At 36.5% G+C, this 16988-nt stretch overlaps 1 protein-coding gene across 3 annotated transcripts in view; it reads left to right on the forward strand.

The window, feature by feature from the left end:
• TMTC2 (transmembrane O-mannosyltransferase targeting cadherins 2) overlaps positions 1 to 16988 on the forward strand; it is a 412955-nt gene that overhangs the window by 189208 nt on the left and 206759 nt on the right. For all 3 annotated transcript variants that reach the window (XM_045464999.1, XM_045465000.1, XM_045465001.1), the window contains exon 3: positions 4410 to 5238. In XM_045464999.1, coding sequence (XP_045320955.1) covers positions 4410 to 5238 — 829 coding nt within the window. The remainder of the gene's footprint in view (positions 1 to 4409; positions 5239 to 16988) is intronic.

A 16988-nucleotide genomic window follows, 5' to 3' on the forward strand; every position in this document is an offset into this window, starting at 1 on the left:
AGTCTGAACCTTTTCATTTTTCCAGAATGACCTGAAAGTGAAATATTGGTGATGACTGAACATATTACTCCCCTTACCATTAAAAATTCCATAAATCATTATATGAAATACTGTTTTTTAAGTTTTTTTTTTTTATTTTGAGAGAGAGAGAGAGAAAGCAAGAGCGAGCGAGCATGCATGAACAGGGGAGGGGAGAGAGAGAGAGAGAGAGAGAGAGAGAGAGAGAATGAGAATGAATCCCAAGCAGGCACTGTGCTCTCATAGTGCAGTGTGGGGCAGGAATTCATGAACTGAGAGGTCATGACTTGAGCCGAAATCAAGAGTCAGATGCTTAATTGACTGAGCCACCCAGGCACCCCAAATACTTTTGAACTGAAGTTTGCCACAGATGTTTTAAAACACTGAGGCAGTTAATTCTGTGAATTTATCATTACTGTGATCTGATATTTAACAATACCATCTCTTAAAATTCTCATAATTTCCAACTGTTTGCTGTTTCTCATTTTCCTTATTTTGAATTTTTAACTTCTAACCTCCTCATTTCTTTTATACCTAGAAGTACCCCTTCTTTAAATATTTAAAATAGTTTTCAAAATAATTTTCACACTTAAAAGTAATACATCTGTCTCTCTGTCATTCTCTGTCTCTCTCTGTCTCTCTGTCTCTCTGTCTCTCTGTCTCTCTCTCTCTCTCTCTCTTTCACACACACACACACACACACACACACACACACGGACACACAACTCTGAATTAGAAACTTTTTTTGGAAGTGATAATTTCCAAGGTCTTAGAGGAAGATCCCTTTCATGATTTTAAAAGTTGGGAACAATGTAATCTATGTTAAAAAGTGCTGGGTCACCAGTTACAAAGAGACTTATCGTGCTAATTCAAGAGAGGGCATTTGAGAATCAAATGATGACAGAAGGGATGGTGAGAAATGGACAGATTTGGCATGTATTCTGAAGTGACAGACTACTTGGTAATGGATCGAATGTGGACGGAAGGAGAAAGGCTGGAAAGAAGAAACTGGTTACATAGTTTTACCACCTTCTGTGGTGGTGATTGGAAGAGGAACTATTTAGTGTTCGGAAGGTACAGAGTTCTATGTTGGGCATTTTGAATTTGAAGTACCTAAGTGAATGTGCCCAACAGGCAACTGAATAAATGACTGTGGAGATGAAGGAAGGTTAAGGTGGAATCATTAGCATATATTAATATTTTTTAAAATTACGGACCTTTGCTAAGATCATTAGGTTAACAACAGAGATGGAGTGGATGGTCCATGACCAGTTCTGTGGCTTCCAGCAGTTGAAGGTGGGGTGAACGAGAAAGAGTCTGAGGAAGAGAATCCAATGGCAGTTGCATATAATACACAAAGACTGTTTTATTTTTATTTTTATTTTTTTTAATTTTTTTTTTCAACGTTTATTTATTTTTGGGACAGAGAGAGACACAGCATGAATGGGGGAGGGGCAGAGAGAGAGGGAGACACAGAATCGGAAACAGGCTCCAGGCTCCGAGCCATCAGCCCAGAGCCCGACGCGGGGCTCGAACTCACGGACCGCGAGATCGTGACCTGGCTGAAGTCGGACACTTAACCGACTGCGCCACCCAGGCGCCCCACAAAGACTGTTTTAATAGAGGTTGTACATGCGTAAGATATATTGCTCTTTGTGGACTTTTTAAAATGGAGGTATAATTGACGTTTAACATTGTATCAGTTTTACATGTACAACATATGATTTGGTGTATGTATATAATGCACATGATCACCACAGTATGTTAATATCTGTTACCACACACACATTTTTTTCTTGTGATAACAACTTTTAAGATCTGCTCTCTTAGCACCTTTCAAATATGCAATACAGTTTTGTTAACTGTAGACACCATGATGTACATGACCTCTCCAGAGCTTATTTATCTTATAACTAGAAGTTTGTACCTTTGACCACCTTCACCCCTTCATCCATTTTGACAAGCCTTTCATCCCTGTCTCTGGCAACCACCAATCTGTTTTCTTTCTCTGTGACTTTGGGGTTTTTGTTTTTTTAAGGTTAAGTGTTTGTCTTTCTCCAGCTGACTTATTTCACTTAGCATAATGTCCTCAGTATCCATCCAGGTTGTTGCAAATGGCAAGATTTCCTCCTCTGTCGTCATCGTCTTCTTCTTCTTCTTCTTCTTCTTCTTCTTCTTCTTCTTTTTAATCTTATTTATTTATTTTGGGAGAAAGAGAGAGAGCAAGTGAGTGAGCGTGACCTGGGGAGGGGCAGAGAGAGGGAGAGAGAGAGAATCCCAAACAGGTTCACTGCTCTCAGCTCAGAGCCTGATGCAGGGCTCGATCACATGAACGGAGAGATCATGACCTGAGTTGAAATCAAGAGTCAGACACTCAGTGACTAAACACCCAGGCTCCCCTCCTTCTTTTTTTGTGGGCAAATAATACTCCATCGAATATATATAGCATGCTTGTTATTTTTCATCTGTCTATTGACACCTATGTTGTTTCCATGTCTTGGCTCTTATAAATAATGCTGCGATAAATGTAGGGGAACAGATATTTTTTTTTTTTTTTTAAGATAGTGATGTTGTTTTCTTTGTAAAAATACCTGAAGTGGAATTTCTGGATCATATGGTAGTTCTATTTTCAATTTTTGAGCAACCTCCATACTGTTTTCCATAGTTGCTGCACTAATTTACATTCCTACCAGCTCTGCAAAAGTGTTTTTTTTTTCTTTCTCTACATCCTTGCCAACACTTACTATTTCTTGTCATTTTGAGAATAGCCATTCTAACAGGTGTGAGGTGATATCACACTGTAGTTTTGGTTTAAATTTCCCTGGTGATCAGTGAATGTTAAGTACCTTTTCATGTATCTGTTGACTATCTCTTTGTCTTCCCTGGAAAAATGTCCATTTCGATCCTATGTCAACTTTTAATCAGATTAATTTTTTTTTTCTTTTGAGTTGTATGAGTTATTTGTATGTTTTGGATATTAACCCCTTATCAGACATGATTTGAAAATATTTAGATTGCCTTTTTGTTGTGTTGATAGTTTCCTTTGCTCTACAGAAGTGGTTTTTTGGGTTTTTGTTGTTGTTTGTGTGTGTGTGTGTGTGTGTGTGTGTGTGTGTGTTTTGGTTTGATGTAGTCCCATTTATATTTGTGCTATTGTTGCCTTTTGTGGGTTGTTTAAATTTTTTTTTAATGTTTATTTATTTTTGAGAGAAAGAGAGAGAGAGAGTGGGGACGGGCAGAGAAAGAGGGAGACACAGAATCCTAAGCAGGCTCCAGGCTCTGAGCTGTCAGCACAGCTGACACTCAACTCAAAGCTCAACTCAGAGCTCAAACTCATGACCTGAGTTGAAGATAAGATGCTTAACCGACTGAGCCACCTAGGGGCCCCTCTGGGTTGTTTTTTAAACTAAATATTTGTCATATCCTTAAGTTTCCAAGCACCATTCTGGTTGTCATTAATGTATAATTATATACAGTGTCAATGTGAGCAGTAAGATATCGCATTACCAAGGAATCATTAAAATTGGGATATACTATCCATCCCTCCCCCTTTCCATTGCCTCTTCAGGACTTAGATTGTTTGAGGTCACTAAATTCTCACTCAGGTTGAAAGACTTTGCCAGAAAATTCTCATTAGCAAGAATGCCCTTTGGTCTTCCTCTTGTAATTTTCCATCTTTCTCTTGAAATAAGGAAGTACATTATTGAAGTCATTTTATTTTTAGAAAGTTGTCATCGGTGTGGGAAATTTGGGATTCATGAAGAGTGTTATTAAATGTTTGATGTCACTGATGTCAGTGACAGCATGGGGTAGCAGATGAAAGCCTGGTTTATAAATTCTGCAAGAAAATTCAAGACAGTGAAATGAGGACTGGCATAGACAGAGCTAAATGCTGTTATTCCCTTGAGCCAAGCAGAATCTTGTCATACTCCATATTTTGGGGCATGCCTGCTCTTGGTTTTCCCTAGAATCTAAACCCCAAGGTGAAAGAAGATCGTTATCAGATGTCTTCTGTATCCCATGCACAGTACTAAGTACTTTTACACCGTGGTCCCAATTTAACCTGACACAGTTCTGAGAGGGAAATACATTCAATCCATTTTATAGAGGTCAAGAAAGTGAAGTTTCGGTTATTGGTATTTTAGAACAAGAAGAAAAAATAAAAAATGCTCATCAAAAGTCACGTACAAAGTAGGCTTCCAGAGTCCATTGTTTTTCAGGTTAAATTTCCCCCTAAACTTGTTTAAAAGGAGATGGAAATAAAGTCATGTATTTAAGACCTAATGTGGTTTGAACTGTCCACTTCAGAATGTCTTTTTGTCTCTAAATGTCGTGTTCCCATGCTGTATTGCCGATGGTCTTAATTTTTTCCCCTTCTCTTTTGGTTTCAGAGGAAGAACTTGTCTCTTTTCCTCAGCATTAGTTTGTTAACTTTCTGGGGGACTTCGCTTTTGGGTGCCCGATTATACTGGATGGGAAACAAGCCACCAAGCTTTTCCAACTCTGACAACCCAGCTGCTGATTCGGATAGCCTTTTGGCTCGGACGCTTACTTTCTTCTACTTGCCAACCAAGAACCTTTGGCTGTTGCTATGCCCAGATACACTCAGTTTTGATTGGTCAATGGATGCTGTGCCTCTGCTGAAAACAATTTGTGATTGGAGAAACCTACACACTGTGGCCTTCTATGTCGGACTCCTCCTCCTTGCCTACTATGGCTTGAAGAGCCCAGGCGTGGAAAGAGAATGCAATGGGAAATTTGTAACAAATGGCAAGCAGAATGCAAATGGACATAGCTGCCATTCAGATGTGGAGTACCGGAACTCAGAGATTAAGCCCAGCTTTGCATCCAAAGTAGAAAATGGCATTAAAAATAATGTATCACAGAGAACACAACTTCCTTCTACCGAGAACATTGTTGTTCTTTCTTTATCTTTGTTAATAATACCATTTGTTCCTGCCACGAACCTGTTTTTCTATGTGGGCTTTGTAATTGCAGAGCGAGTATTGTATATTCCTAGTATGGGCTTCTGCCTCCTTGTTACAGTGGGTGCCAGAGCCCTTTATGTCAAAGTCCAAAAGCGGTTTCTCAAGAGCTTGATTTTTTATGCTACAGCTACATTAATTGTTTTCTATGGACTCAAGACTGCAATCAGGAATGGAGACTGGCAGAATGAGGAAATGCTGTATAGGTCAGGGATAAAAGTAAACCCAGCTAAAGGTAATATTTTATTTTATACTTTTGCCTGGACAGTTTACTCACTGTGCCTTTTTATGTCCTTGCTTCTTGCCTAAAAACAGTATTGAGGAAAAGGTCCTTTTACACAATACCTCTATCTCTCTTTTATTTCATTTTTTGAAGAGATGAGCAGTGCAGCCAATTAAAGACGTATCCAGAATTTCGTATTTGGAATAGGCAGGTATTTTCTTACGTTCTGGACTGCATTTGTCCAGAGGAATTAGAATGCGTGTGTAAAAGTATTGACTGTCGTAAGAATTGAGAAAAATGCTAGGTTTCTATATTTTAAATACTTAAATAGACATCATCTCTTTCATCATGTAATGAAAGTCAGGCTGTCCCTCTTGAGTATATGTTAACTTTCCTGTTTTCCAAACATTGCCTGAGGAAATAGCATACGACTTGCATTGACATCTTTAAAAGATTTGGAGGTAAGGCTACCTCTGAATCTTGGAATTGTGTCTCTAGGTGTCAGTGTGCGCGCATACAAGTGTGAGTCACCCTTAGCTTTGCCGAGAGGCTAAATAACCTGGATGTTGCCAGGCAGCTAGCACATTCTTACTTAAGAGTTCTTAAGTCACTTAGGGAAATAAACTTCACTATACGATAAGATTGATCATATATTTCATTATTGTTTTTGATTTAGAAAACTATTTTAGCAAATCACAGACTCTTTAGCCAGAATAGAAAGTCTCCCTTAAAGCATAAATGAGTAGTCAAAGCTGTTACAGTGATTTCCCTGGTTTAGGCAATGAAATAATGATAGAAGCCAGAGAGCAGTTAAATGAAAACAAGTGCACCTCTAAGTGCAGAAATATATCATGGTAAATAGTGCTAACTAGTTCTGTTCTTCATAAACCATTTTTAAAGTTATTTATCTTTTACATTATGGTAGCTGAATAGCATTTGAACTGGACTTTTTCTACTTTTTCTAACACAGTTCTGAACCAGTATTCAAATACAAAAAGTGTAAAACTGTTCCAAATGTATGGAGTGACATACTGATGGGTCTTGGAATATATATGCAAAGATCTAGATACCCCAGAAGCAACTCTGTTATCCTTATCTGATTGCCAATTAAGAGTTCAGCGAGCAGCTACTCATTTCTTTAAGCCAAGGAGGTAATTGTTAGTACTTGCAATACTTAATAGATTGCAGGGATTTTAATGGGAGTAGAAACATTAAAATTGAGCTAGTGCATAGCAGAGAATTCCTCACTTGTGTGGAAACAAATCTTTACCATGTGGCTTTTGTAGGTAGTGAATGCCGCACAGTTTAGTGAATGCATAAACCCAATTCTTGCTGTAAAAAATGTTGCAATCAGTTCTCGCAGAATGCTTTTCAGCTGGTTTTTCTTCACTGGTAGATGGAAGTATATAAAGCAAGGCTATGTTGCCAGTTTATTTTCCTGCTGTTTAAAACCAGATACATTGTAAAGAATGAAAAATAAAAAAAAGCCAGCGTGTTAATTTCATCACAGGGTCATTCTGCAGATTTATTAAATTCATTGGTTAAGTTTCAGGTTAACCTACTGTAAGAAGGAGCCAAGATAACAGTGGCTTAACTAAGATAGAAGCTTTATTCTTTCATGTAACAATCTAAGTATATGCAGCCCAGAGCTGATAAGATGGCGCCATGGGTTTTCAGGATTCAGGCTCCTTCTCTTTTGTTCCCTTGCCATCTCGGTAGTGTCACCCTGTCTACATGGTCCAAGATGGCTCATTATCACATCAGCACTTCAGCTAACAGGAAGAGAGAAAAAAGTGCAAGTGGTGGGTGTACCCATTCTCTTTAAGAGTGTATCACGGAAATTGCACACACCATGTGTGCTCACTGACTATTGGCCACACCTAGCTGCAAGGAAGGCTGGAAAATGTTATCTTATTTCTGAGAAGCCAAGTATCCAGCCAAATTTCATTGCTCTTGAAGAAGTGTGTGGGGGATGGGGGGGAGGGGGAGGGAGGAGCAGATATTCAGATGCTAGAGTATGTTGTCCCTGTCCCAGCATAGGTGGAAAAGCATTTTGTAAACTCCTAGGTACTTTCCAGATACATTTCTAGATATATTTGGCTAATATACTTTTAACAGTTATAATTCCAGTTTTGATTAAGTTATTTTGGTGACATGGTTAAAATGTTTGATTCTTCATCCATTCACTCAGTAAAACAATTATTAAGCATTTCCTTGGTTTCCAATATATTTTCCTGTCTCCTTCCTAGTACTTGAGAAGTGCTAAAGTAATATTTAGGTGCTCTAAGTATTATTAGGTAAGTGAATATATCACTGACTAGTATTATGAGTCCTTTGAAACCTCAAAAATTGAATTCCTGGGGAGTGCCTGGGTGGCTTTAGTTGGTTAAGCATCTGACTCTTGATTTCAGCTCAGGTCATGATCTCACCATGGTGAGATTGAGCCCTGTGTCTGGCTTTGTGCTGGGCGTGAAGCCTGCTTAAGATTCTCTCTCTACCTCTGCCCCTTTCGCCCACTTGCTCTCTCTCTCTCAAAAAAAAAATTGAATTCCTGAACGCTGTACCCCTCCCCTCTTCCCGCCCTGCAACCCCATCACCATCACCTGTACCCCTGTTTTACTTACAGCTTTGACCATCTCAGTTGATGGTAACTCCATTTTCCCAGCAACTCTGACCACTATTTTAGAGTCATCCATAACTCTTCTTTTTCTTTAACACTGACATCCGCTTCATCAGCAACTCCTCTTGGCTCTGTCTTTAAAAATATGTCCAGAACTTGGCTACTTTTTATCACCTCCACTACTACCACTATGGCCCAAGCCGCCATCATCTTTCATGGGATTACTACTAAAAGCCTCTCACTTGACCTCCCTGCTTCTGTTTTCTTGCCTGTTAGAGAAGGCATTCTGTAATGAATATATTGAATAATAAATGTGAAAGTCATAGTCTTTCTCCCTGAAGAATTTATAATCAGTTTTAGAGATACGATGTATATGCATTGAAGAAGATGAAAGTGTTAAATATTATGCTGTTGATAGATAAGGAACTGAGATATACTTCATAATAAGAGGGATAGAATAGGAAATGGAGGTAGTTTGGGATTCCATGAGTCCCTTCCGTGCCATATGCTTCCATTTTGATACAAGGCAAAACTAGGTTCTTTATTTTTTTCTATTTATAACATGCTAATAATAATGCTGGCTATGATTACTTCCTTAGGAATTATGAGACTGGTAGTGATCTTCCTTTAGGTAGTTTGTTTTTTTTTTTTTTTTTTTTTTTAGTCTCCTGTTATTTGAGTCTAGCAAAAGATTAGAAACCCTTTAAAGTCAGTCCTTTTTAAGGTTGTCAGAGATTACAGTTATTTCATTGAGTTATTTTTTCCCCCTCCTTTGAAAGCTTTTGCAAATTTTAGAGCACTTCAGTCTACCGTGTGCTTTAACAGAATATGATTTGAAGCCTCATGAAGCATTATACATTAAAGCTGTTGCCTTCAGTAATGGGTCCTGTAGACAGCTGCCAGTCATTAACTGATTGGATGCAAATGATGATGGGTGAAGCCTGTCGTAGTGACTGTGCTGCTAATTTATGGTTTAAATCTGGATGGTGGAGAAATGATAGCTGATTTGGACTATGTAAACCACAAGTCCTGTCTCATTATGTGGTTGATAATGTCAGGAAAATACTAGACATAGTTGATTACTGTAGTTTGCTGATTTCACAATGACTCTTTGCATTTTTGTGCTTAGGAAAGAGGAAATTTTCTCTGATGACTGCTTTAAGGAGCAACACACATAATATTTGAAAGTGTTTGTATGCGGGCGTGTATGTGTGTGGTTAAAACAACATGTTTTGGAAACCATATTGATTAGTATCTGCTTGAAAAAAACCATTTTTTAATTCATTAAAAGTGGTTACATGTATGATCACACTTCTTCGTGGCCTCTGGCTTTCTCTAAATCCCCATATGTTTGGCTCTCTGGAGAATTGGGTGCCATCGATCTGCTACTGTGGCTTTTTTGAAGGCACTACCCAATTTTCATTTTCTTTCTCTCATTTTCCACAGCTCTTTCTTCTATAGGATGGCCTCTTTCCTAAATTGATTCATTCTCAAGGTTCTGTCCAAAGATTGCCTTTATTTTCCTTTTTGTATAGATTCTAGAACACTTCCTGGTGTATATAGTAGGGGGTTGGTAAATGTGTAATTGAATTTCTAAATTATTTTCCTCATGACCTCTTATCCACGTGGAACTTTTCCACTTGGATGTTTTGCCAGTACCTCAAGCTCATCACCATCTTCCTTAAAACCAACTACTTGCCCACTTCCTTATTCATTAAGGTCATAAGCACAGACTAGCAAAGTTATTATACAGAAACAGATCAGTGAACACATAAACTTAACAAAGAATGATAGCATATAGGTGGCATATCTGGTATCCCAAAGGCATTTAATTTTTTTTAAGTTACATATTAGAAAAATCAAGTAATTTCCTTAGAAGAGTTTGTTTATTAACTATCAGTTTGCTTTAAACAACATGACTATGATTTTTAATTGTTTGAAAATAATTTCTTGAAAAATAGGAGCAATTAAACAGGGTTAATCCAAGGAAAACTTGTCCAAAAGCTAAAGTTTATTTTAATGTCTGTTTCTAATGTAAATATGTGAAATGATATAAGTGATGTATATTTAATGACACACATGTTTAAAACTCTAAAGGTGATTACCCAAGGGTTCTATATTCAGTTCCTCTTTATGCACATGACAAACACTGCCCGTTTTGATATTGAAAAGGATAGAAAATAGTTGTTGCAGCCATATGGAGCTTGACAATTTTTCTTTCTTCCCGGGATTATGTAAAACTGATAGTGCTGTTTCAACCCCATGTAGTTTCTGATTTCAAGCAGCAAGTGTGTTGAGGGAATAGCATTTTACGTAGGAAACAACTCATAATTTAAGTGAAATCTAAACCTTCAAGTCATGTGAAACTTGACTAATTCATTGTAGATTTTATGGTCTGAGTTTTTGTTTACCTCTAGTTGAGTGTCTTCTTTAATTGTGGTGAACTGCTAGCATTTAAACAGCTAACACTGAAATTGTATAGTAAATGTTCCCGTATTTCTTCGGTAATTTATTTTGTTATTTCTGAAGTAAGATGGAAATATTTTAAAAGGGGTTTAAATTTTTATAAAAAATAAAATTTAGCAGTAAAGTCAGGAAGGGCAATGAGTGTAGCATTTTACTTAAGACCAGCTGGCCTGGGTTAAAAAGCTGTAAAATACAGATTTTCACTTTTAACAGAGAGATGTGATAGGAGAGAGCTAGCAAAAAGCACCAGGAAAGGCTGATTGCGAGAAAAATACTACAAAGTTAATTCAGGCTTCCACAGAGTAGAGAAATTCTATGTGGCTTCACCTCAATCCATCTCTTCTCTCTTGAGTAGAAAATTAAAATATAAAATAATGGGAGTGGCAAGAATAAAATGAAAATGTCTCATTAGCTCAACCAAAGTATTTTAAAAAATAAATATGTTAAATTGTTAAAAAATAAGGCCAGTTTAAAACATTTGAGTTTTGAAGGGATCAGTGGTTGCTTTTTAGTTGGGATGGGGTAGCTACAGACGTTCCAAAGCATCAGGTTTCCTTGCCTTTAACAACGGAAGTGACATATAAATCTTTTCTTTAGTTTCAGCTCTCATGACCCCAAGTACAGTCGTATGGGGGAAAAAAAAATACTGGACCACAATATGTAGCAGGTGACACACTACTTACCCTGTCTTTAAAATTATCCATAACAAAACTTTTAGAATCTTTATGGGCTTTTGAAAACTCTAAAACCTAAAATTAACATTGCCTTAGATTGAATACATTTTACCAGTGGCTATATTTCAAAGGAATTCAAACTAGCATATTATTAAAACAAATATGAAGTTAAATTATTCTGATTTCCATACTAGTTTTTGTGATTGATACTTAAAATGCAAACATTTTTGCTTTTCCTAAATACATCTGAAAAGATGAGAAATGTGTATACATACTGTTTAAAGAATACTACCAAAACAAGTAGCCATTTCACAGCTTAAGAACACATTAGACCAGTATCTTTGAAGACCTTCCCCCATTCGTCTTTTTTCAGTTTTGTTTCTTTTGATTAATTTCTTTTATTTTATGCTAGAACCTCCATTACAATGTTAAACAGAAGTGACGACAGCAAATTTTTTGTCTCACTCTTGTTCAAAAAAGGATGTTTTTAGTATTTCACCATTAATTATGGGCATTTTGCAGGTTTTTCTGTAGATGATTTTATCTGTAGAGTTTTCTTCTTATTTCTAGTTTAAGATTTGTTTTTAGGAATTAAATATTGATAATGTCACAGATTTCCCCCCACTCAATCTGTTAATTTGATGATTTATATTAATAGATTTTCTAATGAATGTACTTTGCATTCGTGGAGTAAACCCAAGAATTATAATGTGTTATCATTTTTATATTCTTCTAAATTTGTTTTTTACCCATGTTCCTGAATGAGATTGGCAATTCGGATCTTGTGCTATCGTATTCTGGTTTTAGAATCAATTAATCTTTCAGAATCAGTTTGGGAGTATTACTTCTTTTGTGTTTGCTGAAAGATTTTGAGTAAAACTAGAGTTACCTTTTTCTTTGTAATTGGCAGAATGTACCTGCAAACCTGGTTGAGCCTGAGGTTTTGTTTACAGGTGGACATAATTTATTCTACTTCATTTCTTCCATGATTTTGAAAACATTTAAGATTGACTTTTGGATCGATTTCAGGATTTGTTTTTTCTTCCTGGATCTTGTTCAGTTTAACTAGTTTCAAATTTATTTGCACAAAGCTATACATAATGTTCTCGCACTATCTTTTTGGAAATCTCTGTTGCAAGATTAGTTTAAAACATATTTTTACTTTGAGAGGATTTGAACAACAGATGTTGTGTTGCCCCAAACTTTGTGAAGGTGGATTTATGCATAGGAATTCCCAGGGAATTTTTTTATTCTTTTTTTTCTGTTTGTCCAGATATTTTTGACAGAGAATGCATTTGCCTTCTCCTCTGAGGTTTGTTTTTGTTTGTTTTTTTTTTTTTGCTCGTTTGTTTGATTTTGTCTAGTTCATCTCTTTAGGCTGTTTGCTTTCAGGGGCTTGAGTTTATGTGGTTTCTGCAATCTGAACTCTCACTTAAAGCTGATTAAAGCCCAAGGCCTCGTTCATCATAACGTCACATATGCAGAATGAATGACATCCTCAGAGCTGTTTACCCTTATGGATTCCTGCTTGCAAGCAGTTTCTAGACCTAGGGATTCCCCTTAACTTTCCTACCAACTAATACATCCCTTAACAAATATTTTTATTTTTTGATCTAGCATTTTTATGCATTCTGTACAAGGAGGGGATGTCTGGACATTGCGTTCCACCTGCTGCCAGGATGGGGAGGCTGAGAAAGGATTTCAAATCTGGCATCTATTAAGAAATGGTTAGCTGTATTACAAGTTATTTTTGAGCATAGAGTCATTTGTTTAGTCTTAAACTAGTATTTTTGAAATTTTAAATTCTCTTTTAACAAAAGAGAACCAAGCTACTAAAGTAAGCTGACAAGTATATCAGAGCACTATCTAATACAAAATGAAATTAGAGGTATTTAACTGTTATAAATCACAGAGGGTAAAATATATTTGTTTCCTGGTGTAATAAGAAGTTACAGATAATGTCGCAGATACTGCAGGTTTTTAAGAAAACAAACAGAACATGTTTTTTAGTTTAGCCTTTATTACGCATATACCCCTATCCACCCATCACTGGTGATCATGGATTTAAAAGATTTCAGTTAAGTCTCACGGGATTATGGAAAAATCTGAGATGTTCCAACTCTTATGATAATTTTTGAAAAAGGGTTAGTTGTAGGAGAATGTTTATATATCATTCTATTGGGAAGATGGCCAAGACAAAGTGTGAGCCCTATTTTTACATACAGGTATTAAATTAAAAATCTCATCTTTTTAGCTTTGCATGTTAGTATTAAACTTGTATGTTATTTTGGAATATGAATATTACCAGCCAGGGGGATCTAGCAGGAATATACATATTAACTAGCGTACTAAAAATTAAATAAGGATAAAACATATTAAAAGTTTTGATTTAAAAGATAATAATATTGTTTTCCAAGTAAGAAACCATAATCCAATTTGATTAAATAGTAGAGAGAAATTAAAAAAAAAAAGACCATCTGGAAGGCAGAGCTATATTAGAGGCTTTATTGTGTCATACGTTTAGGAGTTTAGGATTCTAATTCCCAATAATACTAGCTGCCACTCTGAACATTCATTCAGTCATCTTAAACAGCATAATTCAATTCTTTTATGTAAAACGCCGCAGGATATTATATTAAAATATCAACATTAATATCTTTTATGGGAGGAGTGTAGACATACATGTTAATTAGGAAACTTTCTAGGGATTTTAAATTTAGAGAGAAGGAACTGGATGAGATATTTAGTAAAACAGCTGAGAGTTACATTTTGACAAAAACAGGGATTACTGAGATGTCAATGCACTGTTTCTGTGAGTGCAGTTCTTCTGGATGGGAGAGGAAGCTCACAGTTCTATAATGTTTGGGGCTCTGTGTATTGCAACTGGGAGCTTCTAAAATAAATGCGAGAAGTTGTTTTTCTTCTTTCTTCTCTTCTCTTGGGGAAAGGGAGTAAATTTCTTCAATTATATATCATGAGGCGACCAGCAAAGACCAGAAGGTCTCTGATACATTGATAGATTATCTGTTTTTACTTCATCAGTTGGCTTACTCTCTGAGTCTTACAAATACACTTTGGTGGTGTGCAATACTGATATACAATACCTCATTTCTCTACTTAACTCTGTTTTTAATAATCTGAATATTTTCCAAGGCTGGCTTCAAGTCATGTTCACCCTAGTGGTTAAGATTGAATAGTGTTGTCTGTATTTGTATGAGTGTTGAAACAGTTTTAAAGTAGAAGTGAGTTTCTGGGCTTATGTAATGAAAATATGAGCATATTAATGACATTGTACAAATCTTTGTATTCTGTATTTTCTTATCTTCAGTCTAAATGATATATTTGAGGGGCGCTTGGGTGGCTCAGTCGGTTAAGCTTCCGACTTCGGCTCAGGTCATGATCTCACAGTTTATGGGTTCGAGCCCCGCGTTGGGCTCTGTGCTGACAGCTCGGATTCTGTGTCTCCCTCTTTCTCTGCAACTCCACCACTTGTGCGCTTGTCTGCTCTCTCTCTCTCTTTCAAATATAAATAAACATTAAAAAATTAAAAAAAAATAAATGATATATTTGAGACTACTTTTGATTTTGAAACTCTATTATTTGGAAGCAGTGATACGGGATTTTAAAGTATCTTTTGTTGTTCCACATTAGGATAATGATTTTTAGATCATTTTTGAGGGCAGGCGATACCATCCCTAAAGTCCTTCCTGTGCCATGCCTCTTTGCTCTAGGATGTGATTCTAGAAGTAAGAGGTTATGTGGTGTGATAGTAAGAGGCCTATCATGCTTTGGTTGTGGCTACTGGTTCTCATTCCCAAATTGAACCTAGAGTAGATACTTACTTTTGAGGTTTTAACTTAAAAAGTTGGATTTTAAAAAGTGTATCCTAACCTCAGTTCTGATTATTTGATAGGAAAATACAGCTTCTCTGGGCACTTGTGTGTCAATTGGTTAAGTGTCCGGCTCTTGATCTCAGCTCAGGTCATGCTCTCACAGTTCATGAGTTCGAGCCCCACATGCTGCAGAGCCTGCTTGGGATTCTGTCTCTCCTTCTCACTGCTCCTCCCCGACTTGTGCACGTGCATGCTTTCTCTCTCCTCTCAAAATAAACTTAAAACAAATATTTAAAAATTTTAAAAAATATAGCTTCTCTATGGGTTTTAATCAACTTGACGTGTAATTAGTTTGCATGTCAATATTACTTTAAGACTCATGGATAAAATAATACAGATTTATGTCCCCCAAACCACATAATCTAATCATCTCATATAGGTCGTAATGTTCATTAATCACTCATATGTGCCCAGTGGATGTGTTTGTTGCAAAAGGTCCTGTAATAGCCTCTGAGAATCCCCTGCTGTGATGCCAGCTAGTTAAGATTAGAACTTCCGGAGACTAAACCAGCCCTTCTCTTTCTTATATACGTCACTTGATGTGATAATGTCATTTAGTGCATTGACCCTTCGGATTCTTCCTATTTATTTTACCCTTGTGTGTAATAGATTGCTTTCACTGTTTGGAAGTACAGTGTTCTGGATTGTACATTTAAGTCTGTTAAACAAGAAATAGCATTCTTCGTTTCAATATCATGTTTTTCAAGTGATGCAAAAATGCCTGAAGTATTTGCTGTGTAGCCTTTTTAAAGAACCTTTATCTCATGAACTGTACAGAAAAAAAGGCAAAGACAATTAACCTCCCTCTATTCTGTTGTTATAGTCAGCTGAAAGTACAGGAAAATACTTTAAAATGATAGTTGCCCAAGATTTGTGCATATAGCAAAGGTAATTAGTGTTTTTAGAAATTTCATATTCAATAGATAATTGTTCTTTTTTTCTTATTAGCATGCATAAATATTTTTTACTCACATGGGTTATTGAAATTTGTATTTTTACTAATTATATTTTTAAAGCCCCTTTTCCCTAGTATTAACTCTACTTTTGCAATGTTCAGTACTAGCTGCTGAGTTGATAAAAGTGACTGTCAAAAATTAATATAGAGAGGCTAATGTAAGGTATGAAATAGTGTCCTGATACACTATATTTGAGATGTACTATGTTTTTATTTAGAAGCAGATTTTTTTGGATAACATATGAACTTGACGATTTTCAAAACTTTGAGTTTTGTTTTTGTTGGCCTGGATTTACTTGGCAATATAGTTCTCAATGGCACACTCAGAGATCCTGAATATAGGAGACGTCCTATAAAAGTGTATATCTAATTGGTTATGTTTCTAATAGATGATAATGAAATACCATTCCTTTTCCATAATAATGTACTTTTCAGAATATATATCTCTTATCTTATTTCATCATCTCAGTCATGCTGGAGTTTAACTTGGGCAAGCATCTTTACACCTGTTTCACAGATGAAAAATTGAGAGGCAGAATGCTTAAGGAGAAATAGCATGGCAAAAAGTGCAGATTTTGCAGTAAGGTAGGTGTGCGACCTAATCTTAACCCAGGCTCTTAATAGCTGTTTTCATTATTCTTATAGTGTTATCACAACCCCTCTGAAACTCAAGTTGCTGATCTGTATAGTGAGTGTGCAGTACCACACAGGGTGTGTGTAGCATATCCAGGCCAGGGTGTGGCCCACAATTCAAGCTTGCTAAATTACAGCTTTTACTATTGCTAATAAGAAATGGAAGATTCGAGTAATTTACTTGAGTATACCCAGATCTAATTGGTAACAGGACTCTACTAAAACTTTGGTTTCGGGTATTTTGTTTTACATTTCCACATCAAAATTCCTTTTAGTGACCATTAGTAGGAAACTAACCTGGGCCATTTGATGGCATCATCATTCAATGATGACAGGATTCACTAGGAGATAAAGCAGATTATGAGATTCGATTTTAAGAGAACAAAGGAGGGATGCGTTTGTGGCTCAGTTGGTTAAGCAACTGACTTCAGCTCAGGTCATGATCTCAAGGCTCTTGGATTCGAGCCCATCTTGGGCTCTGTGCTGACAGCTCCGAGCCTGGATGGAACCTGCTTTGGAGT

Source organism: Leopardus geoffroyi, chromosome B4 (assembly GCF_018350155.1).
Source record: "Leopardus geoffroyi isolate Oge1 chromosome B4, O.geoffroyi_Oge1_pat1.0, whole genome shotgun sequence".
Classification (NCBI taxonomy): domain Eukaryota; kingdom Metazoa; phylum Chordata; class Mammalia; order Carnivora; family Felidae; genus Leopardus; species Leopardus geoffroyi.